We start from the raw sequence: 27,187 nt of genomic DNA, 5'->3' as shown, positions 1-27,187 counted from the left end.
TTAAATACGTAAATAATTCGACTTTCGTGTTACTTATTTTCTTTCCTGTAATATCAGTACTGACAAAGTGTATGTGAAGTATTCCCATTTCGGGTATAATATATTTATATCTTGTATATTATAGTATAACTATCTTTCTTGCATATGATAGAATATTTCTTGTAAGACATGGTACAATAAATATAAAGACTACACATCCTTAATACAAGCCCGTAATTTTTCGATTTTCAAGTCTGATGAATATCGTCTAAGCTGCAGTCATATTATAATCATGATGTGTTGTTGTACTTGCTTTGTGGGCAGATGGATAATTTTGTTGATGCTGCAAAATTTGTGTAAGTCTCTATATTTGGATATTTTCTATAAAATCTATCTAATTATAACTATGGGATAGGTATTGTAATAAATAAAACAACTGATCTATTGTTTGAACAATGTCCATATTATATTTATTACCACATACACACGGCACGATGTGAACCTTGTCTTAAATCATTGTATTATAATAGGTATATGTACATTGCACAATGTGTATACATACATCGCCATACACGCGCGCCCCGAGAGGCTGTATGATTATATATCTCATAGTATTATGTACGTTATATAATGTAATATTCCAATAAGTTAAAGTGCACAGGTGCACAGAATCGGGGCGGCGGACATACCCACCGCTTTTTACAAAACGTTTTTGATATTATCATTATTTTAATAAAGAGATGCCGTAAAAACTAATTTATTCATTATTACGATTTATCCATATTGTATACAGATTCATGTAACATATTATACACGAAGAAATGACGAAAATAATGCGCCGACACCGCGACTGGTCGTCGCGGATCGTTCGCCTATCGTTATCTCCTTTCTCTAATATTTTAAATGTACATGACACCAAATTCGAACGTATATAAATCCAAATTTATTTTAATGTAAAATCTTAGGTAATTGATTTTTATTGCTATAGAAAATCAGTCAGCACGCGAAGCACGCAATCGAGAAGTAACCGCGAGAACGAAACCAAGCGGGCGGCATGCGCGGGGGACACTGGGGGCGGGGTTGATGCGCGAGCGCCGGCGGCCGCGGCGATGCCGATGGTCGCCGTCCACCGGCTCGAAGTTTTACATTAAATGTATTGGGATGATAAATAAAGCATGCGGTGGAGCGGAGCGGAGGTCAGCCGCGGTCACCTCGGCCCACTGTCGTATTCTCATAGTTATACTCATAGACACGCTCTGATGCTGCAATGATCAACCGATCGGCTGGGTCGGTTCGTGCGGAGCCAATGCGCGTCCGGTTCTACGCGAATAAGTATACCTTTGGTCCTTGAAACATTAAGTTGGCCATCGCCGAATATGCAAAGCTACATGATCTAAGGCCGCCACGGCGACTCTACGAACTTTACCAGTCTGTCACGTTATTAGATTAAAATTAATTATTATCTTTAATAACAATATAAAGTAGATCGAGTGTAAATTAATGTAGAATGTCACTATACAAAATATAATAAATTATCTTTTTAATTTTATATATACGATAAGTCGCAATATTAGGATCACATAACGAATTTTTAAAATAAATTTGAGATCTCGCTTATTATTACGTATAGTCTTTATTCTGATATAGAACACATTTCTAAAATGGTGACTGAAGTAAATCAACTAACGCGTATACGAACAAGCGAGAGGGAGCGACGAGGTGCGCCGGCGGACGTGGACTGTCGACGCTTGGTCGACAAGCGGCGCAGCTGGCGCACCGCGCCTCGAACTAGCCCCGCGGGGGGCTCTAAGTGACACTAACAAAACAACCTCACCAAAACGTATCAACAAACCATAACAATAACAATGAAACTAATATCTTCGACGGCTAATCCTGATTGCAGCTCGAATGAATCTAATATCGATCAGATGGTATCGACTAACGTCTTTTTACACATGCGGCTAACTATGTATTTACAATAGTAATTGTCATCACTGGCTTCGGCCACACCGCAGGAGTTTCGTCGAAAGGCTTGTGAGTAAATAAGTAAATAAAGTGAATTAGCGAGTCCGCAGCATCGTAGGCCGGCCTGTGTAATTCGCTGATGCCAGCCTTGCGAAAATTCCACGGTGTGTCAGAGTCATATCGTTTCGGTGCAAACGCGGCGAACCGATGGCTTCTCACGAACGCGGCGAAATGTACTCTCACTATAAGTTGACTGTTTGTACTCGTATCGCACGGGGACAAGCGGCCGTGTGCGCTTCTCCTACATTAAAAAGGTCGGTAAGAAAATATAATTATAGTGAGGATGTGAGAGTGAATGAGACGGCCGACGGCGGTGAGGAGTGCCGCGCCGCTCCGTCGCCGGCCCGGGCCTAACAATTATAACATCTCATCGTAATAATTAAATATTCTAGGAAAAAATGTCTTAAATACCTATAACACCGTAAATATAAAACAAATAATTACGTTAATTTGTTAGGTATGATATCGATTTTCCGACCGTCCTATAGACTCACACCTTCGATTTCATTATCAATTTCCTAGCTAACGTTCAACAACTTAATCGCGGTCGCGTCTCCTGCGGGGGTGCGGCACGGGCGCGGAGAGCGGACAGCCAGCACCCAGCGCGGCTGCACTCAGCGGACGATGTCGGCTCGAACAAAAACGCGAAGCGAGCGCGCCGCCCGGCGACGAGCGCACTCCGACTAACAATCCATTATTCAATTAACTACATACTCATAAGTAATAAATTACCTTTAAAAAGAATATTGATTTATTTCGTATCATTTTCAATATTTTTGTAACAGGAAACATTTATATTTATAACGTATTTATATAATAATAGCATTTTAAAAGATTGTTTATTATTATTACCTAAAATTTTATACCTAGATTTATAATATTAATGTTTAATTGATGTAGGTAATGAATAGTTATAATTGTAAATAACGAATGAATGCAACCGAGTGCATGTGTGTAGCGAACGGCGCCAGGTAGCGCGCGCGCTCCGGTGCGTAGCGCGCTACGCGGCCGTAGAGGCTGTTCGTGGTCAACGACGGGCGGCGCGCTACGCGGTGCTTCATGCGTATTCCGCGCCTCTGCTAATATTGCAAACTAGACAGTGGTCGATAAATGTCGCCAGTACTCAGTACTTATCGAATATGATTAATGAATTGACTTCATAATTTATACTATTAGCTCAAACCTGCGCCTTTGGCTGTATTTTTTAATATCCCTGTCTTTAGTTTATTGAAATGTTTGTGTTGTGTTTATACTGTCTGTATGAAAGTTTACTGGTTATATTTATTACTTGATTAAAATTTAAATACAACTAAGTACTGTGTAACTCCGCATCCAAAATGGAGCCTCTTAATTTTTTCAACAGTGGTCTTAAATTACGGTAAATACAATCGTAAGAAACAATGAAATATTTATTACGTAATGCACAAAATTGTTATTATATAATTACAATACCTACGTTCAAAGGTATAAGATAGAAACGTTATCTTAACGCGATGAGAGATATTCTGAAATGTTCCGACTTAGCTTCCCAAACGTTCTTATGATTCGTAAATATGACCGTATTATCCTTAGGATAAAATTTTATATCATAATACATAATATTAGAAAGTATGTATATACGCGTAACTAACATAGTCATATACGGAAGTAATCGAGAAACTTGCTCGCTACTGAAACGGAACAGCCGTTAAGACGTGATTTTATACAAATCGAATTAGGCAAAAATAATTACATTCATAGGTAAAATATGCGTAATATATAGTATTATAATTATGTTAATATTTGACATTAATAATATTAAAAATAGATAGAATAAAATATGTGTTGGTGGACGAGCGAGGAGGCGTGCGGCGTACGCGGGTGCGCCTGCGTTATTGTCTCACTCCAGCCGGCGGCGCGCTGGCCGTCCGGCGAACGTCTGGCCCGTCTGGCGGCGCACGCTTCGTCTCTGCCTCAGCTCTGCTCTGCAGGTCGCAACCTCCCTACCAAGTACTTATTGCAAACGCGCTCAGCGGTGACTCAAGCCGTCGTCGATGCCAAGGAAAACCGATTTCTTCCTCTATCGAAATAAAAGTCCCGCGCGCGTAGAGGGACACACAAGTAGATTATATCTTATATAATGGTAAGATAACTATGATTAATAAAATATTTAAGATACCTCCCTGCAATTAAATCGTCTAGATGCTTTATATAATTATGAAATGTATTTTTTTTTGTAGTTTAATGTTTATTATTTCTGACAACACATCTACGGTACAGTTGAAAGCGAGAAAAATTTGAAAAAATACCTGTTTAATATAATAGACTATCTCTCGTTCACACGACAAAAAGTTAGATTATTGGTATTTACAATAGACAGGGGTCTCCTCGCGACGGGGTCATGGGTTTTGGGGGGAGGGATAGTGGGTTGGGGTGGTGAGACTGAGACGCCGCGGTCGACGGATCGGTCCGCGCGGAGGCCGGACGGATTAGACGACCGTCGTCGTTGCGTGCGCCGGCGTGGCGGGCGGCGGGCGGCGCGGGCGCTAGTGGGCTGCGCCTGCGGCGGAAAGGGCGGGGGAGGAGAGTGTCTTGTGGCGGCCGGGCAGTGCGGCCGCGTCGGGGACGTTACGCGACGCCTCACCGCTCGCCTCCTAGCAATAACAAACAATAGTTTCTAATTGACTTACTTCCATAATTGCACACGTTTGTACCAAATATAGCAAATGATTATTAAGAAAATAATTAACAATGTTTGTATGCTTAAATCGGGAATTCAGAGGAACATTTTCACACTTGGTATTCATAATAATATTCTTATAAATTGATTAATGAATATTAAATGGAGACTTACGTAAAACATTTGTGCACTTTCAATGATAACCATTGGTAAAAGCCGCAGGAATCAGGGGTCCCTGAAAAAATAATAATAACACAGTGTCGATTACATTATACAAAACTAAGAGGTATACATATAGCACCAATCTTCTTTAACTAAAGTCTGTTTTAAAATAAATCGAACCAGTTTTTTCATGTTATAATTGAATGGATATATATATAGCGTTCAGTTGAACATTAACCTCTCCTGGGGCAGATTTAAAGGTAGTAAGTTTGGTGTTCGCAGTCGATAGAGCGGTACCGGTTCGGTGGCCAACAAAATAAAAACAGTGAGTGGATGAGTTAGAGCAACGCGCGCGACCGCTCGCCAGCGGTAATTACACCGCTTGTTCTCCTTGATTTACGGTTATTGCCCGTGGGGGCATTCCCGTTACCTAATAAGACCGTTTTACACCCGGGAACCACATGCGCCGGACCGGCCGACGGCTGGACCGTTCATTCTCTCATTAGCGACGTATTTGTTTTGCCCCGGCGATTACGGACGATTGAGTTAATATCCCATTTGATATATGAAGCGCCTGAAACGGAAGGGTGGCTTAGTGTAGCAGGGCACTCGGCCGACTCGATTTAAGCCTCGCGATACAATAATAAAATCTGTCCAATAATACGTACGGTAAATTGTTATTTAAGAACGAACGGTAAGTGAGTGACCAAAAATAATGAATGTTTCGAGTGCAGTCTGAGAAGTGTGGTGGAGATACGAAGACGTGCGGAGTTAAGATCTCGGTGGCGATGCGGCTCTGGCTGCCTGCGGCGCCGACATGCAATGAAGACTGATGGCGTCTCAGGGAAGCAGTTATGGAGCGCGGTCGCAGTTTTAAAAAGCCATTACCCGCGGCAGTGCACCACGTAGATTGCCGCCGTCGCGCCACGCCCGTACACCCGCCTGTCGTGCTCGTATTTCGGAACACTTTATAATCGCATCTCTCACGCTTCACTCACTCACTAACTTATGGTGATTATGCTTTAAGAGCGACAAGGAAGATCGGCTCCGTAATGAGATTGGACCGTCTCGCTAAAATTTTAGTGTCGACGGCGGCTAATTTCGTTGCGGTGCTATCGCTTCTCAACGGTCCATCGATTTGCCTGTACTAGTCGACATCATTGAGATGGTGCTTACATTCCATCGTTAAGACTAACTGCTAATGACTATCGTATACTATCGACTTATCCGCATATCAGTTAGTTGAAATGAGAACCAATTAATCATCAAACTTATTCATCCTATTTTAAACAATTCCGATCATTATAAAAACAAAACATTAAAAATGAATTCAACATCTTGGAAGGCAAATCAAAAGCCCCGAAGAAAAACAAAACAGAACAAACATTAATTTGAATTCCGTGACAGTTGAAAATTCTCGAACGAGGACAATTTTGGGAATTGCCTCCATTTGAGTCTTACTGAAATAGGCATTTTTGAACATGACGTAATAAATGAAAAAAGTTAGAATCAAATGTTAATAACTTTATCCCATTCATCATGAAATAAAATATCAAACTTTTCTTATATTCGTTTCGCTAACTTTGTTTTTGCACTGGTGCAGTTCGTAATTTCTGCTTTCAATACAGTACCTATATTAAAATGATTTTGTGAATTTTGTTCATATCGTGGTTTCAGTACCTATGTTTGAGAATACTATAAGATATCCTCCTCTCTAGAATTAAGATAAGCGTCCCTTTTGGCGACCCACAAATATATTTTTATCCTAACCAGTAAGTGTTATAAGCGCTTGATTTCTGATGATCCGTATTTTCAAAAGACATGTTTTTTTAATTGACTTCAAAAAAAGGAAGAGGTTCTCAATACGACTGTATGTTTTTTTTGCATGTATGTTATACGAGAACTCGGCATTTGTGAAACGATTTTCATGATTCTCAGCAGTGGTCCCATTTAAATTTGAAGAAAATATTCCACCTCTAAGGTTAGCAAACTAGGGGATGAATCCGGTTTCGCGCACTTTCCAGTAACCGATTTCTATAGATGTGATTCCACGAACTTTTGAGGTCGGTTTGCTTAGTAATCTGTACTGAGATTATGTTATGTAGGTTAATTTACTCACTGGGGTATAATTGAGGGGCGCGCGGCTGACTGCAATCGCTGGGAATCCGGAGGGCTGGGGACTGGCAGCCTGGACGTAGCCGACGCTGTCTGCAGCCGAGCCATACACGTCGAGCGCAGGGCCCGGCGAGCTCGCAGCGGGGAATCCGGCGCGGCCCCCGGCACCGTGCGGCGACGCCGGCGGCCCAAATCCAGCTGCTGCTGCCTGATAGTTGTTCATCACTGGCGACACACACAAAACTCACATTAGACTCTTCAAATTTGTCACAAGTCCAGCAATGTCATCAAAGTCTATATGACGTTCAATCATTCTTGGGGAAAAACAATAAATAGGAATTGTAACTGTTTTAAACCGACTTCAAAAAGGAGGAGGTTCTCAATTCGTCTGTATGTTTTTTTCTGTATTAATGTTACGCGATAACTTTACCCATTTTAACCATTTTACCCATTTAAATTTGAAGGTGGCAAACTAGGGGACGAATTCGATTTCGCGCAGTTTCCGGTAACCGATTTCAATAAAACTTGGCAAATAGATGTAATTCTACGAACTTTTGAGGTCGGTTTTTTTAGTACTCTGTACTGAAATTAATTCGGATCTAAATCGCTTATATTTGCTTTTTCAAACAAAGCTAATGCAAACGACCCTTTTTTTTCATATTAGACATAACTTGATGATTTTGTTGACTTCACCACTTCAGTCAGCCATGACCATGAGACCTGTGTAGGACCCAAAACGTTGGTATCTTTGAAAAAGCTACGCCAGTTAGATCCGAAATAACAATCGCAAAAACCTAAAGAGAAAGAATTAGAAAAACAATAAAACCAAACTGAACTACTTCGTGACGCAATGCCGTTCGTATCGTTAGTTTGATGGTTCGATAATAAACGAAAATCAGTCTGCTGTAGGGCTAGTACGACAGGGCGCGACTTGCGCGAGAGCGATATTTATGTCATTTATTTGCGATTTATGCGCGAGATACTGCGCTTTATGTCGCTCTACCGCGGGTTGCGCTCAGTCATACCCGCGACATATTTACCTACAAGTATGTTACTCGTATCTTAAACGACAACATAATTCCAAAAACGAACACGTTTTCATTTTCGGTATTGAGATGTACACATACGTATAAACGCATAACCTTCCTTAGGTTTGCCGCAGTAGCGCAAAAAACACGGCTAACGAACCGTTGTTACAGGTAAAAGGTATTTTATCAACATACGAATAACTATGACGGCTTGTGTAATATAAATTCTCGTTTAGGGAGATAAATGACAGTGGCCGAGTAATAGACGCGAGCACGTTCGACTCAAGCATTACGCTGGTCACTGGCAAAACGTGAGCGCGCCGCGTGTGCCTCGACCAACGAAGCCCCTGCATTATGTATGTTATAGACATTAATCTCAACCAGCGCCAAACTCCAATGTTTATTCAACTACAAAGAGTTTCGGTCGGGCAATAATTAATAAATTCCAGAAAACTACGCAAATAATGTATATATAACACAGAGCACATCAAGCGACATAGAATTCAGTCCATGTACCAAGTTATTTGGTGTTAAAAGTGTTGGTTGTTCTCTCAGGATTGGTGTGTGTAAGGGTATGCCACTGATATGATGAGGGAAAGCAGAAGGTATGAAGGAAGGGCGTCCTCACCTGAGAGCGCCTGCGCGAGCAGCGGTGTATTGTTGTTCGGTGTGAGTTGCCCGTTGGTCAGGTCAACTGCAAACATACACACAGTTCGCATTCGCTCCACATACACGAGTGACACTCACACTCGTTAGTGATAGCACACACACATCCATGACTGAACCATCGAATTTTAGAATTTCAAAAGTCTCGCCTCCGTGCCCGCAACACCTCATCTTTTCTGAATTTAGCATATTGAACGGTAAAGTGACTATCGATGTAATCCCAACTCAATATTAAAGTTCTCTAGCGTGGATAAAGTTGAAGCGCGTAAATGCATGAATAATTTAGCCGTTGGAGACAGATGCCGTGCTGACGAATGAGGACAGCGAAGACTCCCTAGGCCCAGATTATGTTGGAACAAAAAATATCACGTATGTCACGTGCATTCAAATGAAAAAGAGAGTTGGAACTTTCGCGGGTATAAATCACAGAGGGCGAAAAAACTTTTACAAAATATCCAGTAAATTATCCGACGTGAATTCTCGCTGGCACGCGTCGGTCTGCTTATTGAATAGGGAAACGCATTAGCATACGGCGCACGTCGCGAGTCTTGACGCCGCGTTACGCCACCGTGCGTCTATGGCCCTCTGCTGCACGCCGCGCACGGCGCCAGCCTTCGGCATGCCGCACGCGAGCATTACGCGTGGGCCTTATATTTCCACGCCCATGCTGCTAACTTCATTGCCGATAGCTAACCCATCGGTTATAAAATAATGCCCAAACCGTAAATAAATCCTGACCAGCATTTTGCGTGTATCGACTAAAAATAAAGGAATCGCGTAGATAGCAATATGTATGATAATGAGCAAGACTCCAAAAACTCATAGCATACATAAATTACTTAGTACTGACAAGTTATAAGTCGGCGTTGTGTTTCTTAATCTAAATCTTATGCAAAACGACTAAAACTTATCTTTTGTTATTGAAAAATAGGATCTAAATCCAAAATTCTAACAAGAGGTAGATTAATATTCGTTCGTTCTTTTCTGCTTGCTCATAGTGTCACCATTAGCCCTATTGGCTTGTACGACAAATTTTATTTTTGTCAGATGCGCGAGTTATGATTTAGTGTGAAAAATGGAGGTCCGCGGTCGCACCAGGTGATTACCGGCCTGCGAGTGACTTTGCGAAAAAAGTACAATATAAGTAATGGAGGATGAATGATAGATGGCGCCGCGGCCACCCATCCCGCTTCCGTGCGCGCGCTTGTCCGTGCGCCCGCTCTCGCTCGCGCTACCCCTTGGTTCACCACTAAAATGCTGACACATTTTAATAACATTACTTTGCGGTGTGAGAGGCTATTTATTTGAGGATCGCCGTGTAATAAATAAGAATTTGAGTGGTGCCGCAGACACGTCTTGCGGTCGTTAATGTGTCGATCGGGCGAGTTCATTCTTTTCCCATTACCGGGTGGGCGTTGGCAAGCTCTCCTACTTAATTGATTGAGATTTTTCGCAAAAATGTTTCTAGTTTATTCTTAAATTGGAAGTGTTTGTGTAATTTCTAGTACATGGCCAATCACTACGGATACATTTAAGATGTTTAATATTAACAAGGTCTACATAGAGATTGTACACGGATAGCAAACATAACACGTTTATAGTTTCAATCACGCTTCACAGGCAAGTTCAGAGGAAACAAAGTCACAAACAGGCCCAACTTAGTTTGAGTCGAGGCGTGTTTCTGACCTCAAATTATTTACGACTTAAACAATTCAGTTTACAAGCGGGCGAGACAGCAACTCTGTAGTTATCCCGTAGTTTCAACGGTCATATCTGTGGCCGACACTAACTTGGTTCTATTACAGCTTTATAACACATATTTTCAATGTAATTTGTACGTCAGGGTTGTAACATCTCAAGTTTCTTGAATACGTCTAAGGCAGCAATAAAGTTGTTTGTGTTCATTACACTATTATTATTGTTGTGTTAAGATGTCATATAAATACAGCTCCTCGACCTATAATAAAATAATAAAGTATAAATAAAGATAATGAACTATAAGCTCCAATGGATTCCAGTTTTTTCTGAAAAGTTGTTATTAGAGGAAATAGTGTTGTAACAAAGTTGTACAATCGATTTATGTCAGTTTATTAGTTATAAAAAATGCATGCTACTTAACGAACTTTTTAGAGTCGTAGGACCATATAAGTCGGACTTTTAGTGTAAGTAATGAAGATATACTTGTTAGGGTTTTATTGTCGTAGTCGTTGATGTCAATAATAAAAGAAAATCGGATTGAATGACTGATATATTATCAATCAATCAATCCGATTTTTGTAATATAATTATCGTTTTATTTTAGAGTATTAGTAATTGTATTTGTTTTTATTAACCGCTTTTAGTACTTCGTAAATAAAAGCTAAAGTATTACTGTTTAACTTCTAGTTCTATTCTATTTTGCAGTCCATACGTAGCCAGGTACAATTCGAAACTACGTGTCCTACCTTTCGGAAAGAGCACACACTCATCTATAAATTCAGAGGCCGTCTTCCAAAAGAGCTATTCGAACTTTCATAATTGCGAAGTTCGAGGAAACTTAATAATTCTTCTTCAGAAGTAGGATGACGGCCCAACGAAATATTCACGGGGCATACTCGCGTAAGGCGCGCCCTTCAATATACTATATTACGCGTGCCTTTTTGTGTCCAACATTTTTCTTTTTCTTTCAAACTCCCGTGTGGAAATATTCGGTTTTGAAAACAAGCATTAAGATGCAAAATACTGATTCACTGTACTCGTTAGTTTACAAATCCGATGTCGATAGGAAAAGTTTATATATTGACTTTGAATTACAATCAAAACACCCTTGAATAAAAAATTAAACGTGTAAAAAAGGTGAATGATTAATAAACAATATGTTCACCGCGGGTGGTATGTTACGAACGCCCATTAGCGAAGTTCGGTAGGAAAATACTCCCATATCTAAAGTTTGATACTCGCATCGCTCACCTACGAGATCCTAATACTTCATTTCCCACTTGGCACGATTGAAATGTTTTATTTGAGCGTTTACGAGAGATCGCAGTTCCCGTACACATCTCGCACTACGCTAAACGTATATTTAATAGGTACCATCAATAACTCGCCAGGAAGATGATACGCTTTTCCGGGTTTTCGATCGTTTAGCCGCTGGGACTTATCTCAATTGCAAATTAATCGAATTTCTATGCTCTCGCTGTCGACCACCGGGGTGCCACGCACGCGCCCGCACTCAGATTTGTAATTCAAAGAAGGAGACGCATGTCCCTTCTTTAAATCTCCGCCGAGGAACCTTTTACTGCGGGTTGCTGCCTCATTCGGCTAGGTGTTTACATAGTCGTGATCGAACAGGGCCCCCATTTTTACGATTCGTGGTTCAGTCACAGACGCAAGTATTAATAAGAGAAAAAACACGTAAAGCGACATTAAAAGAAGCAAAATGAAGTTTAGAAATATTAATTTTGATAAAACACACATTCTTATACACAACTGTATCAAATAATTCTTCTACGATTGCTAAAACTCTTCAATTTAAATTATATTTCTACCCATGTGGTCAAATTATAAAACTGGCGGATGTCCCGCTTACTTCTACAGTCTACTGCAGCTTATATAATTATCTTTCTATTCTATATATAACATATTAAAAGTTTAGGACTTTGACTATACTAGCAGCAAGTTATTTCTTGGATATTTCCAACGTTTTAATAATTTCTATAATAACAATTGGCCTAAGGCTCAAAAATATATAAATTACAATAAAATATTCTATACTAAATATGTAAGTCTTAGAACTAAACAATAAAATATAACTATTAAAAGAGTTTGCACCACCAATCACAATTTTATATCATTGTACCAACAAATTGTCTATCTAATCGCTTACTTATCTACCTACAGTCAACTTTTATTCAAAACGCTATAAATTATTCTTTAACAATATCACTGAATTTGTTACAATTTAAACTACTCAATTTGGAAGCTTCGCTAAATTACAGAAATCGCCCGTTTCTTTGAATTCTAATTCAATACTATTTAGAAATAAGTACTTCTATTTTGATGTTTTTTTTATTGCCGGAAAAATGCTACATTATGTTTTAATGAATTATTTCGTTGTCTATTTCTCTATTCTAGTGTCTATTATTTTTAAACTACACATTTCTAAGTTACTTTAAGTTTTGTAAACACTATGTCTCTACCACACTTTTTATTTTAGACGTGTCATAGTCATTTTACAATTTATGACCTACACTATTCTATTGTAGAACGAGGTAATACTTTTACGATACTGTTGAAATTGTAATTTGCTAATGTTATATAAATTTACTCGCCCTATTTCTGTAGCGGACTGCACACTCCTTCACCAAACTGCTGGTTTTCTTGTACGTCACAAACTTACGGTGTTATGTAAAGACATCCGACTATGTTTAGGTTTGTAGTGAAATCCCTTGTCCCCGATAGGAGCAGTTTGAGTGCATTTCGGATAAATGGTGAATGTGTAACATAGAATTGGGCCATTAAGTTCTCCGAGACAGGGCAGTGGCGGGCTGCAGCCATGCAGGGATAAAGGACTTTCTACACGCACACCGCGTCACCGTGCGCAGCCGTCGGTCGGGCGCTGTGCGTTGCGCACGATATGCGCACCCGATACGACACTAACTAGAAGAGATTAGTATGCTAATAGTGCCCATTATAGACTCACGGACACACTCCCATTTGGCGAAATCTACAATAAAAGTTTATGGGCGATGGAGCTCGCTAGACTAGCGCGTTTATTGTTAAAATCTATGGACATCCATAAAATAAAACTCTAACTAAAATAATAAAACAAAATTCTGACCCATCCAAACACAGCGACATCTAATCAGCGAGAGAGAATCGCTGAACTATATTTAACACTATTTCTAGTATAGGTATTTACATGAAGTTCTAAGAAGTGCTGTTGAGATTTGTCGGGAACGTCATTTTGACCTAAGCAACAAGCACTAAACGTAATAGTTACTAACAAAATTAACGGTCAAATATCTTAAATTACAAATGGAGTTGGCACTGTTCGCAACGCGCGGGCACTCGCCGCCTCGCCAGCTAATTATTTGGATTCAAACCGACGGCTGTGTGACCTTATAAGGAATTTCGTTTCGAGGCATTAATTTGTCGTCATGTCGTTTCCTTATTTTGTCTAGCACGGATTTTTAATTTTCAATGTATTTATTGAATTTTAACTGTACAGTATTTTTGGGGGAATCGGAAAGCCTACCGAATATTGAGAAAACTTTTAAATAAATTCTTCGAGAACAGTTTGTTTGTACAACTGCAAGTGGGCATCAGTAAGATATTCAAGCTAGTTGTGCGGATGTGTCTGGTTGGCGGGCTGCATTCTGAGGGCGAGCGTGTTGTATGTGCGGAATGTTGGCGATGCGGTGACAACGGTGGCCCGCGGTCACGCGTGCCTGCTCCACCGGGGGCAAACGCAACCGCCACTGGAGCCGGCAGCGATGCGCGTGCCCCCGGGTCACGGCGCGGAGCGAGCTTACCGGCTTGGTGGGTCGGTGCACGCCTCGGACACCACGCTGCATGTGCCGCATTGGACGAGTCAGAAAACGGAAAATATCGTTAAACCGACTTTACTCCCGAAGGAGGGGGGTTTACAAAGTTGAACCGTAATACCGAACCATCAAACTTCATCGCACGCTAGCCAACTCCACGCTACACACTATCTCTTCCAGTTTATTTTGGTAGCAATCGATATGCGAACGAATGGTAAATAAGTGAGGCACTGATCGACCTCGATTGCTGAACGATCAATTGGACAATAAACGATAAAACCTTTTGCTTATACAACGGCAATTTCCTTTATTTTTAAAATATAGCGGCTTCACAATATCATAAAACTTATGATTAATGGTATAAGACGATATGTCGGAACAGCGATAAGAACAATACGATAGACTTATGATAATAGAGTAGACCTCTTACATTAAAAATTTGACACATGGGTTACAATACAATACGAAGAGATTTGTGATTTATGAACGACACCTAGTGATATTAATTAACTAACGAATATTGGAATTACTTCCTGAGGGAGACCGCATTCTCTGATTCAATCAATATGTGACTTAATAACGGGCTATATGGGCAAACCTAGTCGGGCATCAGTCACGCATCTGCGAATTCGAGTAAGCATCCGTGATTTGTAAAACAACTTAACTTTGCGACATTGCATTCCTCGAGAGGGGAAAACGGTGGGCGTAATACCAAAGAGTTATTCGCTTGAGAAAAGATTTATTTGTGTTCGTAAGAAATTCCGGGAGCCGTTAACGGATGTTCCGGGATAGAGAGTAAACGGTGGCGGGGGCGGAGGCGGGGCTGGGGCGGCGGGCGAGGTTCATGCCGAGCCACGCGATGCGACGGTTGCTCTACGAGCTCTGCCCGAGCACGCTCGGGCTTACCAACTCCGCGCCCACCAAGAGACGACTTTCCGGCGGTATAACTCCCACTACACCTGCGGCAACAAAACAAAAAACGCTACAAAGCCGGCTACTCAGCTACCAAAGGTTCCGCTAAAAGAACCGCGCAAACAAACAAAACTTCTCATAGTACACCCGTCATAAATGAACACCAACTTGAGCGGAACCCTGACAGAATCCAAACTACATAAATCTTTTCAAAAAATTTACATGAAAGGAAAAAACAAAAGTTATAAAAAAAAAGCATTACGCCGAGGAATAGTAAAAGCGGAGAACATCGCCCAGAGCTCCACTCATCGAATCTTTATGGGAAAACTTGGAATTGATAGTTTCCTGTTTACTGTTTTCGAGCTATTTAAAATTGTTTGCACGCACAGACACGGAATAATAGACTGGCTTAATATGTTTTTGTATTAAGGAATACCCTCTGTATCACGCACAGCCACGATGCAGGGAACAAGGGGTCATTACGTGCCTTACTACCTATTGATTCGATCATCAAAATTGTATCAAGAACATGGTGTTATTTACTGAATAATTCATTTGGTATTAGTATATCCAAACACGCAATGAATCACGTAATAAGGGTATGGCCATTCTGGCTGCCCAACGCTTATGTAGACGGACTCCGAATTGATTACCGAATTATTGTTGATGATGACGATATAGAAACCGGGGCAACTGGGCGGCGCTGATGAGTGAGTGTATGAGACTTATTCTATGCGATATAATATTCAAAGCTTATTATGTATGACTAGTTTAGAGGATGGCGATAAGGACGGTCGCACATGCAGCGATTCATGAACGATGTTAACATATGGTTAAAAATTTAGTTATAATACCTTAATTTTGAGAAATAAAATTATTGCGAGGTGTTGATAAAGCAATGGTTATTCACGTAAAGAATGACAGTCCTTTCCGATCATTCGTTAAAATAGTACAATGTACTTATTTTTGTATCGTTACTGTACATATGCTGAATTGTTTAACATGAAGAAAGTAGCGTAAAATTGTCGCATCCAAAAATATTACACAACAACAACGTTAAACCTCAGTAACAATAACATTATTATTTAAGCAGTGTAAATATTTAAAATATAATAGAGAAATAACTTTTCGAACTGAAATTACAATATATACACAAATATTTATAGCAAATATTTAATAAGATATTAAAATAACACTTTCCAAGCTCGATTTAGTGCTTAATTTTTATTAATTAGAATGAATTTCAAAATAATCTAAACTAATTCTATAAATTGATATTAGCTACGCAAATGAGAATATCTATATGTTACTCATCCTCTAAACTTAGTAATTTTTCGAAACGAATGACTAATCGTCTAGTTTTCTTACTATCTAAAGATTTTATTACGTTTAGTAATTAATATTCTTAAGATTTAAAAGATGCTAAATTGACTGAACACGACATTGTATTACACTAAAGTCCACAATTAAAAATGATAAGTTTTTAAATGTATCACTTTAAAGAAGTATCTTCATTAGATGTAAACAACTCACCTTAACGAGTTCTTGAATTGATCACATTTGGTCAATGGCATCATATTGTTGTGTTTATTATTCAGTAATTTAAAAAAAAATTCCAAATTTATATTATTTAGTCAGTTCATTAATTTTTAAAGAATGCTATTACATAGACCTTTGAATAAATTGCGTTGCGTTGACGCACGTGAAACTTTAATTATTTATTGCCAGTGTTACCGGGTTTTTAAATAAATATCCGGTTGTACACTGATATCGTATGCACAAAGTGGCCAAGGATGAAAAGCCTGGTATTAATTTTCATATTTTATACATGTTGGTTTTTGAGATGATTTTGTATGCATGCTCTGGGACTAAACGCCCCTACCAACGGTTTATCTGTTTACCTACTTACGTAACTTATGGAAATAAAAGTGAAAAAGATATCTATATAGCGTCTTCACAAACTTAAGACAATTTTGTGTTTTAAAGCGACTCGTCTTTGTTAAATCATTTATTATTGTAAATATTAGAATCCCATATATGTGTCTAAGTTTTGAAACCAATGTGTCGCGGTATCGTGTCCAGTCACAACTACACGTACATCCTATTCAGATCCAAACTACGCTCTAGCTACAGTTGCTATGTAGATGATATAAATACTAATCTTATTTATACTCTAGAAAACTACATATTTGCCGCTATGATTAAGAGAATACATTCTAGATAATAAAAGACGAAAAAGTTAAAATTGCTACGCCTTAGATTAAAACTACGTCAAAGGGTACTAGAATCTAGACCGGGCTACAATTTTCAATAAATATGTAGATTAGGTTATCAGTTACTTGTTTTTAGCTTGTAATACCTTATGAGTTGCAGAACTTCGCCGCATCGGTTATGTGACTATGTTTAACTTGAAATTTGCAATTATACTAATACTTTACGTAGAGTTTTCGTTGTAATAATGGATCGTAGTTGGGTATAAAATTGCTCCAAAATGTGGTGCGAACTATGTGTAAACTATGCCCTTGTGACTCTGCTATTATATTATTCGCGAGAACACGCGGAAGTCTTCTGTATTTTACAAAAGATAATTTTCTTCTCGATATAGCGAAAATAACCTTGTATAAATTCGCTAAGTCACGTATAATGTTAATCATTCCATTAAAAACTAACAAAGTTGTTTATACGTTCGAAAACTGTCTTCGTACCGACAGTACGTGCAGTCGTTTCCCAAGTTTCAGGAAGAGACTACTCCATATTAAAGGCTCGAGACGAAGTTGTGGGTCGTAGCGACGCGCCACTTTGTCATAGCATCTGCTGTGTCAAACGACGTAACCACGTTTTATTTCTTTATAAAAAACAAAATTAAAAGCGCATTATACAGCGTAGTACGCAAAGGCGAGACTCTTCAAAATTACCATAAAATGTCGAATTTAATTAATCTATTCGGAGTGTACGTATCCGAGGTTTAATAATTTATGGTGGAGTAAATATTGGTGTTGTAGATGACGTTACCATTACGCTGGCAGCGGCGGCGAAGGTATGCTAATGGGCGAAATGGTCGCACATCAATTGTGGCCAGGAGTCGCGCCGGCGCACACTGTACGCACGCTGTGGTCATATGCTCGTCCAACATTTAGCTACCGGATTTTCGTGTGAAATTTCCAGCTATAGTTGTGAGCTTGCTTCATATAGAGTTACGACCACAATGCCAGTAGAAAGTATTCGCTACATTCATTCTTATCTCGAATTTAGTCACTTTTACCGCTTTACGTATACAAACTTTCAGCGAACCATGAACTTCCTCGTGTGTGGGCGGATTATCTAGGCAAATGAACGGCTGAGTCGCGTTCGATAACGCCATTAATTTAAACGGTTCACCCGTACACCTGTGTAATTACTGGGCCGCGCCATTGTTCAATTATATTTACAATTGAACGAACGCCCCACAATCGGTGAGGTTTTTTTGTGAGCGGGCGAATAGAAACGTCTGTCTCGCGTGCCGTAAAACGTTCGCTCTAAAGTAATTAACGCGGAACGATTTGTATGACTAATTCGAAAGATAAAGTTTACGTACTGCGGTCAGTCATTGTTCAACTTTATCATTACTGGCACACGCCGAAACACGAGTTAGACTAAAACACACAGTTAAGCATAGCCTCCTCAATTAGGATTTCCAATAGTGTTCGCTTTTTCAGATTCCGCTTGCGTCTGACCGAAAAAGTCGGCAGGCACGCGCCCCGACCTCAAAAAAATGGGAAGTCGAAGCTTAGTGGCGTAATTATGGCGGAGCAAAGGCGGCTCAAACACGGGGTGTGGACAAATAACAAGAAGAGTATTTGTGCAGCTGCTCTCCGCCGTGCCACTTACCTATTTAGGAGCGGTCGCACTCGCGTACTGCCTACCCAGCCTGTCTAACTGACTGCCTGTCGCTTTGGTTACCAAAGAGGCGGCGAATGTTATACGTGGGCCTTCCAACAGTAACAGGACACACAAAATTTACATTTTAGTTATATTTAACGAACTCGACGAGTTTGACCTTTCGTTGCCTTCGTTGGGCTACGTTTAATTAGTGGTATTTCTTTTTCGACTGCCCTGAGATTTGCATAGAAGTTACCACAAAGAGGCCGTCACTTTTTCAGTTTGAATCTATTTAAATCTCTTTTAAAAGCTTTTCCTGTTAATGAGGAGAGGGCGATGGTGCAGTACTAGGAGGGCAAAAGCCGGAGCGGGCCGCGGGGAGGGGCGCCGCGAACACGGTATTTGCGCTGGAGTATTTGCTCGACGCGTAGCATTTGAGAATCGTTAGGGCGAATCGTCTGTAAACATAGAGCGAGGCGCTCGCAATTGGCCGGATTGTGTCGCGAAATTCTGAAGATAAACAATAAATAGCATATCTCAAAACACGGACGTTTTGTAATTGACAGTATAGCAGATTTATTTAGATGGTTCAGTCATTGTTAAAGGTGTTAACTTGTTAGTAAAGCCGTTAGTGAGAGTTCAGCCCAACTTTTGCTTTGGAACAAGTTAGCTTAAATGTGAAATTAGGACATAGTTACAGCGCTGATTACGGATATTAGCGTATGCGTTGTTAAGTTTAAAAGTATTAGGCGAGGTATGGGGAGAGAGAACGGCAGCGATTCGTGTTTGGATTAGGAAGCGATAGGGGCAAGCGAATCGTTGCCGGTCGGTTAGCGGTTAGTAGAATGCATTGTCGCTGTACGAGTTCACAGATGCATGGCGTGTACATTGTAAACGCCGCTCAATTCGAGCGGGTGGTAAGGCAGGAGTGTCGCCAGGTGGTGATAGTGATTGCCGGACAGTTGGTGGTGCAAGCTCGCCAGGGGATTACCTGCAGGGTATGGCAGCCCGAAGCTAGGATAGCCCGAATAGCTACGTCCTGCCGCGTAGGCGGCGTACGCTGCGGGGAAACCTGCGCAACAAACAATAACACGTTACACACTGCAGTTTTGATTCAATCTGTTGAAAAGCAAGGGTTAATCATTGGATCGCATGCTACCTTTCGTATTATTAGAATGAAATATTATCGACATTACGTCTCTGTACTAATACAATTCGTCTGATACAAAACTGTATAGTTCACGTGTCCCGATGGCCTAATTCTAAAATAGAGCTGTCGCATAAAAGGTATGTTAGTACATCGTACATGTTTCGTACGACATCGCTTTGGACAATGTCCAGCGGATGATATTTTGTAAACACTGTTTAATGTAGCGCACAATAAGTGGACCATCGACGGCTTCATACAGCTATAACAGATACCTACTATCAATAAACAAACTCACAAAATTACCAAACAGAACTAAAACTACTACTAGGTATATTCATCAAAACATGACATTATAAATCTAAAGAGAAACAAATACATCGACAAATGAAAAGTAGCTATTGATATTATCTGTAGGTACTGGTTTTGTTAACAAAATGAAAACCATTATAAAATGCAAAATGAATGATGGCCGGTCCGTCCACAGCGGCTGATATGATTACTACAGCGGATCATTTATCATATTATTGCCAATCAAAATAGTGTATCTGTCAGGCCACGCGATCCATCATACGCGGATGGACGTGTAACGCGACACGCCGACGCTCTATAATCCGTTAATTAAATGTATCAACACCTAACGCTTTAAGTGAATTGGTGACTCAATTAGTTACTGCCATAATCCATTTCATACTCCCAATTAGCAAGACTTAACGATCGAAGGTATGTTCAAGCTGGGTAGTGTTCATTCCGATGTGAGAGAATGATCTGACAGATGCAGGAATAGCAGAAATGAAGTGACATTGGAAAATAAAATGTTAAATTAACTTACCGTCAGGAAGAGCACCCAATGACCACATGAAATCTAGAAACGTAAAAACATTTACATAAATCGATCGATCCTTACACGTTACATAGTTTTATAATATGTGTACTTGTTACATATAAAGGGTGGTTGTGCCGTGAGACACTATTTTGCTTGGCGAAAAATTTTGACTTACACAATTATCGATTATATAAAGTGGAGTATATAATATACAATACTTATAATTTATATAAAGAGCATTCTATAACTTGACTAATCTACCACCAAATATCTAGAGCTTTTAAAAGGGGTAAGTTAGTGTTTCCACTATACATGAAAGTAGTCTTCCCTAGACGTGTTATTTCTATTCTACACATTGTTAGTCTAGAGCTAAACATGTTAAACAAACAGACATTCTTAGATATTTTAGAAATGACTTTTATTAATCTAAATTCTACCGAAAAATCATTACGTTAATACAATTAATTCTATTAGTTTACGAGAGCTACGTTTAATAATACAAAATTGAGTGAATGAACCTTGCTGTTACTCTCAAGAGCAGTAACAGTTATATTTATGAAAACTTGGACGATTTAAAACTAAATAAAACTAATAGTGAACATAAGTCTTACTTTGGCATTGCACAACATAAGTAAATAATAATGTAAAGAGTAAGGATTCAAATAAAGTTAATAAATTAACTATTTTCACTAAAAATACACAAGATAATTACGATTTTTAAGTACCTAGACTAGATTCAATTGTCTTAATTAAAATAACAATAATTTTTAAATAAAATAAATAAAATAAAACATTGGTCTAATAATCTCACATAACTCAACAATAACATCCATGATAATAGGTACCTCTTTTCTCCCACTGATAACATTTTTTAGCCGACATCAAGCTGTAAAGCTATCGAGGTAAAGCTAAGGAATATAATATCATTTATGAAAATATTTTGCAGTTACCTACTTCACAATATCCGCAATGGAAGATATAACTAGACTGTATCTAACGGTTAGTTTGTTCATGGATGGATTGTAGCAGGTTGGCAAGAATCAGCAGAACCATAATGGTCCTTCGTAAATTGTCCCTTATTAAAAGCTACATAGAAATCAGAAAATACCAGGCGCTTTGACTATATCCTCTATCTATTCGTTAATCAAGGAATTAAGCACCTACTACCTGGTAAAAAAATAGTCTATTTTCCCTAGATAAAATTGATCCTGCATTTTTGTTCTACTTTTTTAAAAATTGTATATTATTTATGTATAAAATTTCTTATAAAGAGCTGTTACTAGAGATACAGCGTCTATTAATGTCAGTACATATTTTGAAATTCTGCTATCTAACTGACTTTCTAATAATGGCAATTACTAAAATAAGACACTTTGGATATTTTATCAATTTTCTTAAGGTACAATAGATTTGTCACGTCGTTGGTAGGAGAGAAGAGAATGGGAATGTCAAATAGATATAGGAATGGATAAAAGGACTCACTGGTGCAGTAGGAATGCAGATGAAACGAATAGAAAGGGTCACTAATATTGCGAGAACTGTTTCAATCGCCTAAAAAGGATGATGCGGATGTTGTTGGAAAAGAATCGCGGATCAGAGAGGCAAGGGCGTGGGTAGCGTTGTCGCGAGAGGAGAGTACAGAGTTGGAATATCAAGAGCATGTGCACCGAGTAGTTCAGATACTGAGTAGGCAAGAGGTGGGATGGCGAGAGGCGCGAGTGTCGGGCGCGAGGGGCGCGGTGTCGGACGGAGAGCGGCGAGTGCGCGGCGGTAGGCGGCGGCGTGCGCGCTACTTGCTCCCGCACCCGCGCCCGCGCCTGTCACTAGGATCTGCGTCGGCGCATGGACAGGATAAGGAGCGTACCGGACGCCGCCGGCGCCGGCTGCTACGGCGCTACCTAGCAACTCACCGTACGCGCCGCGTCCGGCGGCTCTCGTCTTCGCCAGATTTGCTGGAAGCATGACTTCTTTGGGTTGTGCTTTTTTGCATTCCACCTGTAACAATGGACGCTTATTTCAATGAAGTGTACTAAATTTATATATACATATAATTATTCAAATAACCTGAAGTCAGCGCAATTGAACAAAAACCTCCTTGAGATTGGGCGAGTCGAGAATAATAAAGAAAGGGGGCGACAAAATCGGTTGACAATCCGTTATGCTTCACGGTTCGAGTCACAAATTGAATTTTAATTTGCTTTACCAAGTCAAGGAGCTTATCATGGAATACTTATTATACAGCAAGACAAATTTTACGAGGTCTCAAGTAATTGTTAAGAATCGTAATGTCGAATTTAATTTTGTTGGTAGACTTGATGAGAGCCCCGTGTAATAACCGTTAATACTTTTGATAAAAAGATTGTGTTTATTGTAGACTAAAGGATTTTTTATTAAGCCAATGCAAAGAAAGAACTGCTGTGATGAATAAATGTATGAAGCATTGAAAATTGCACCAGACATAATAACCACCTCGTATAACGTATCACTATAATAACTATTCACTATATGTGCGTCGTGCCATTGGCTATCAAGGAAATTAATGTAGCTCATAATTAAGCCTTGCGTTTAATCGATCCATTAAGTAATTTTAACGAACAGTATGGCTCTTTCAGAGCTTGTATCTTCTTCCTCCCCTAGGGGGCGGGCAGGAGGCAAGTATAAATTACCCAATCTACGTTAACCCAGGCCTTCTGCAATACAATTTTCGCTATCAAGTAGCGTCGTTAGAGAAAAGTACGTAGGCTTAAATTATTTTAAAGCCGGTATAACTGATTAGATTTCGCAGATTATTTTGTTCTACAGAACATGAAGACATTTCTAAATATTGATGAGATACGAGCAGTAAAAAGTTTCTAGTAACATTTATCATCGCCGTGCATAAACGCGATGTGTTCTCGTCGTTGGGTAGGTACGGGTACATAAAGTCGCGTCCACATTTGTCACTCGGACGTCACAAGCCGACAAATGAAGGCTTTGCCACGCCGCCGTTCGCGCACTTTGTGCACTTTGTACAACTTTCTGCGATGACATGGAACTACGTGCTTGTGCATTAACGCGGAGAAGTGAGTGCGCGAGGCTTTACCGCGTTGAGTGTCTTTCCACCAAGTTTTATGCCTAGATAAAGCTGTATAATCAACATGTGAAATTCTTGTTAGAAACTTCAAGTACGTCTTTAGAACATTATGCAATACGGAAGTATTTCAGAGCTGACATAAAACTAAATATTTTAGGGTCTTATTTAAAAACTATCTTCGCTGATCGTATGCATGCATGTGTTCTGGTAAACTTTGTACATCAAAAGTTACATCGTTCGAAAGTTGCGCAATACGAATTGAAGCTAAACTGTTCCATAACATGAACGGTATTCTTCGATCGTCCGCGACATAAAAATAGTGAGTGTCGCTATTTGTCAAGGCTGATAAAGCTTTACAAATGAACCAGCGCCTACGCCAGAGGCGGCCGCCAGCGCCGTGGCTACCCTCCATTTGTTCGGCAGCACGCAACCGACGCGACGGGACATGCCAGATAAATGCCAGCCTAGTTCTAAAGTAAGATAATGCAATACCCCAAACTTGTTTCGTTTTGCATAATATTCAGACACATCAAATCATTTCTCTGTAAGACAACAACAACAAAGTCACCGTATTAGGTTAGCAGCTTGAAATAACACAAATTTTAATCTATCTGCAATATTACTAACAACCGAGGAGAAAATTCACTCGGGGTTCCGACGTTAATTGATGTCGCGTCGCTGGCGAGCGGAGCAGAAACAAAAGCTCACAAACAATTCGCATTGGAGTCAGAGCTCGCAATCCCGATCAAGCGTTCTAGCGATCGCGACGCAGTTTAATGACACGAAAAATAACAAAGGTAAATTGTATTTAGCCCCTGCTAGGTAGGCGTGCCCTCGAGGCGATATATCGATCCGGCTCGATCGAGTACTATTCGACACCGAAGGCAAAGATTTCGGTTAACTCGAGCAGATTTAAGATTTTTCCAATGCGCGCTGGTAGGCATTGATCTTCAGAATTTCCCGCTCAAAAAATCATACTCCTGACCTCATCGATGTACGAGAAATTTAATTGTTTCAAAGGTAAACGCTGCGTTTTACGCCTACGTTCGTTCAATGTTCGCATGTGAATAAATATGAATCTGAAAGCAGTCATTAAATTTCGCTCGATTGCTTTTGAGTGAAAACCTTTTAAGGTAAAACAAGGATGTCGATAAATTCGAAAGCCGACTCGTGCTTACTTTTTTGGAACAGTGTAGCGCGGTTTCATTATAAGAATGTAAATAGAAAGAAAATCAGTCGAAATTTTTTGGTCTCAATATGTTTGAAATTTTGCGAGCGATTGCGGAAGCAATCGGCTGCCGGTGGATGTTTTTTTAATTCACCTTTACGAACCTTCCAGCGCGCATAAAAAGGTGTCGAAATAAAAAAGGAGGAATAAAATACTCAGGAGGCGATGCCACTAAAAAGGCAATGCGCTTAAGTAGCTCTCTTTCTCTCTCGGCTGAAGTAGAATTTTATCAATTTTTGTAGGTATTGTCCTTATAATATTGCGGAGCTTGACGAGTTATTGCCGGCCCCAGACTAGCCGGGGTCCTTTGGAACAAAAGATACTAAGATTAAGCGAGGCCATTGTAAAACGTTGGCATAAGGATGTTGCTAATCGTACTGCGGCAATGGCGCCTGGTGCGTCGCGATACCGCAGCGGCGATATCTTCGCACAACGGGCGGTGGCGGAGAACGACGACAGGCGCTCCGAAAGATTTCTAAGTGGAGAAAACTTTAGCGTCGTCGACGTTCGAGATTGCTCCTTCCTTGGCTATAAGAAACTACAAAATAAAGCATCTTCTACGGAGTACAGTACATGCTCTTCTCTTCGAAGCAGTTCGCATGTATGTTGACGTTAACTGTATTTCTTAATATTTTGCGTTTGTTTCCTTGAGTTGAAATTTTTCGTTTTCTTTGAAAACTTGTGGCGGACTCTGGGCAGCCAGCCAAATAGACAAGTTTTATAAGAGGATCAAATATTGTAGACGCATCTAAATGGAAATAAATCGATACAAATACACTCGTACTAGCAATATTTTAAACTTACTACGAAGTTATCGAGTTCTTATTACGAATGTTTCACTCTGAGTTGCACTTTGTAATAAAATGAACGTATATATCGTATACAAGTACCACCCGCCAATTATATATTACACGAGGAGAAAAAGCAGTCAGGATAAAATAATCTCAACTCGAATTTCAAGCTATAAAACAATACCTGAAAAACGAGGAAAGCTCCAACCGCGACTCGGGAGTAACGCGAAGAGGTTCGAGCGTACATACGTGAGAGATAAGCGCAGGCGACAGGTTGCGAGGCGGGAGCGCGGAGAGGGATAGATAAGTTTATCAGAGAAACCTCTCGCCTTCGTATTGACAGAGCGTCGCAAGGCCCTGATTGCCGCTAAACGGAAGCCGGGCGTGGGAACCGGAGGCTAGGTGAGAGCTTCAAAAGTGCGCTCCCGATAAAAAATCTACGAGCTGGCAGAGATAGAGATAATTTTAAGTGGGTTTCGGGATGCGGGTGCCGGCAGGTCGCAATCTTCATGCATTTTATTTCAATAGCACGACGGTAATGTGCGGCATTTTATGGGGTGATATTGTAAGCGTCGTAGTCGGTGGAAGCGTGATTTAGCGCTATTGCGTAGCGACAAATCCAATTTTTTGTTGAAAGTACTTCCAATTTTATAGAAATCATAAGGTTTATTTATGCTTTGGCGCAAAATGCGTTTATCCATGCTTATAAAATGTTTATTATCGAACGTATTTACCGGTTAATGGCTGTGTTTTGACCCGTCAACACCAATTTCATCTTCAATTGTTTCTCGTGTATAGACATAAATGGATTTTCATCAGAAACGACGTTTTTTTTAGTGTAGCGTTCATGAAAATTTGATAACCGAAAAAATCCTATTGCTAGCGTACGACGTTACGTAAAAGAGATGAGTCACAAATCTTGCGCTCAACAGGTCACGGATAATGAAATACTCTCCCACACCCCGGGAGCTTTTTCCATATTTACGTAACTGTTGTTTGAAGGATTCGACCGCCAGAAATTCTTTGTGGATTTTTCTAAATAACACAGGCTTATCTTCTAATTTTCGATTGTATATTCTCGTTACATGTCCACAAAAATGACAATTTTGTTCTGTTTACTACCTACGAAAATACAGAAATAAAATCTTGCTAAACCTAACATTATAAGAAAATGGTATGAAATTCGTACAAAG

At 39.9% G+C, this 27,187-nt stretch overlaps 1 protein-coding gene across 1 annotated transcript in view; it reads right to left on the bottom strand.

Moving 5' to 3' along the window:
- Window positions 1-1,640: 1,640 nt before the first annotated feature.
- LOC113237074 (RNA-binding protein Musashi homolog Rbp6) overlaps window positions 1,641-27,187 on the bottom strand; it is a 671,710-nt gene continuing 646,163 nt past the window's right edge. The window contains exons 9-15 of the mRNA XM_026473334.1: window positions 22,813-22,897; window positions 20,909-20,941; window positions 19,921-20,001; window positions 8,597-8,662; window positions 6,945-7,165; window positions 4,838-4,898; window positions 1,641-4,637 (exon numbers count right to left, since the gene is read on the bottom strand). Coding sequence (XP_026329119.1) covers window positions 4,857-4,898; window positions 6,945-7,165; window positions 8,597-8,662; window positions 19,921-20,001; window positions 20,909-20,941; window positions 22,813-22,897 — 528 coding nt within the window. The 3' untranslated portion in view covers window positions 1,641-4,637; window positions 4,838-4,856. The remainder of the gene's footprint in view (window positions 4,638-4,837; window positions 4,899-6,944; window positions 7,166-8,596; window positions 8,663-19,920; window positions 20,002-20,908; window positions 20,942-22,812; window positions 22,898-27,187) is intronic.

Source organism: Hyposmocoma kahamanoa, unplaced genomic scaffold (genome assembly GCF_003589595.1).
Source record: "Hyposmocoma kahamanoa isolate Upper Pololo Valley unplaced genomic scaffold, ASM358959v1 93, whole genome shotgun sequence".
NCBI classification, from domain to species: domain Eukaryota; kingdom Metazoa; phylum Arthropoda; class Insecta; order Lepidoptera; family Cosmopterigidae; genus Hyposmocoma; species Hyposmocoma kahamanoa.
The sequence above is the reverse complement of the archived record's forward strand: the minus strand, read 5'-3'. Positions and strand labels throughout refer to the sequence as shown.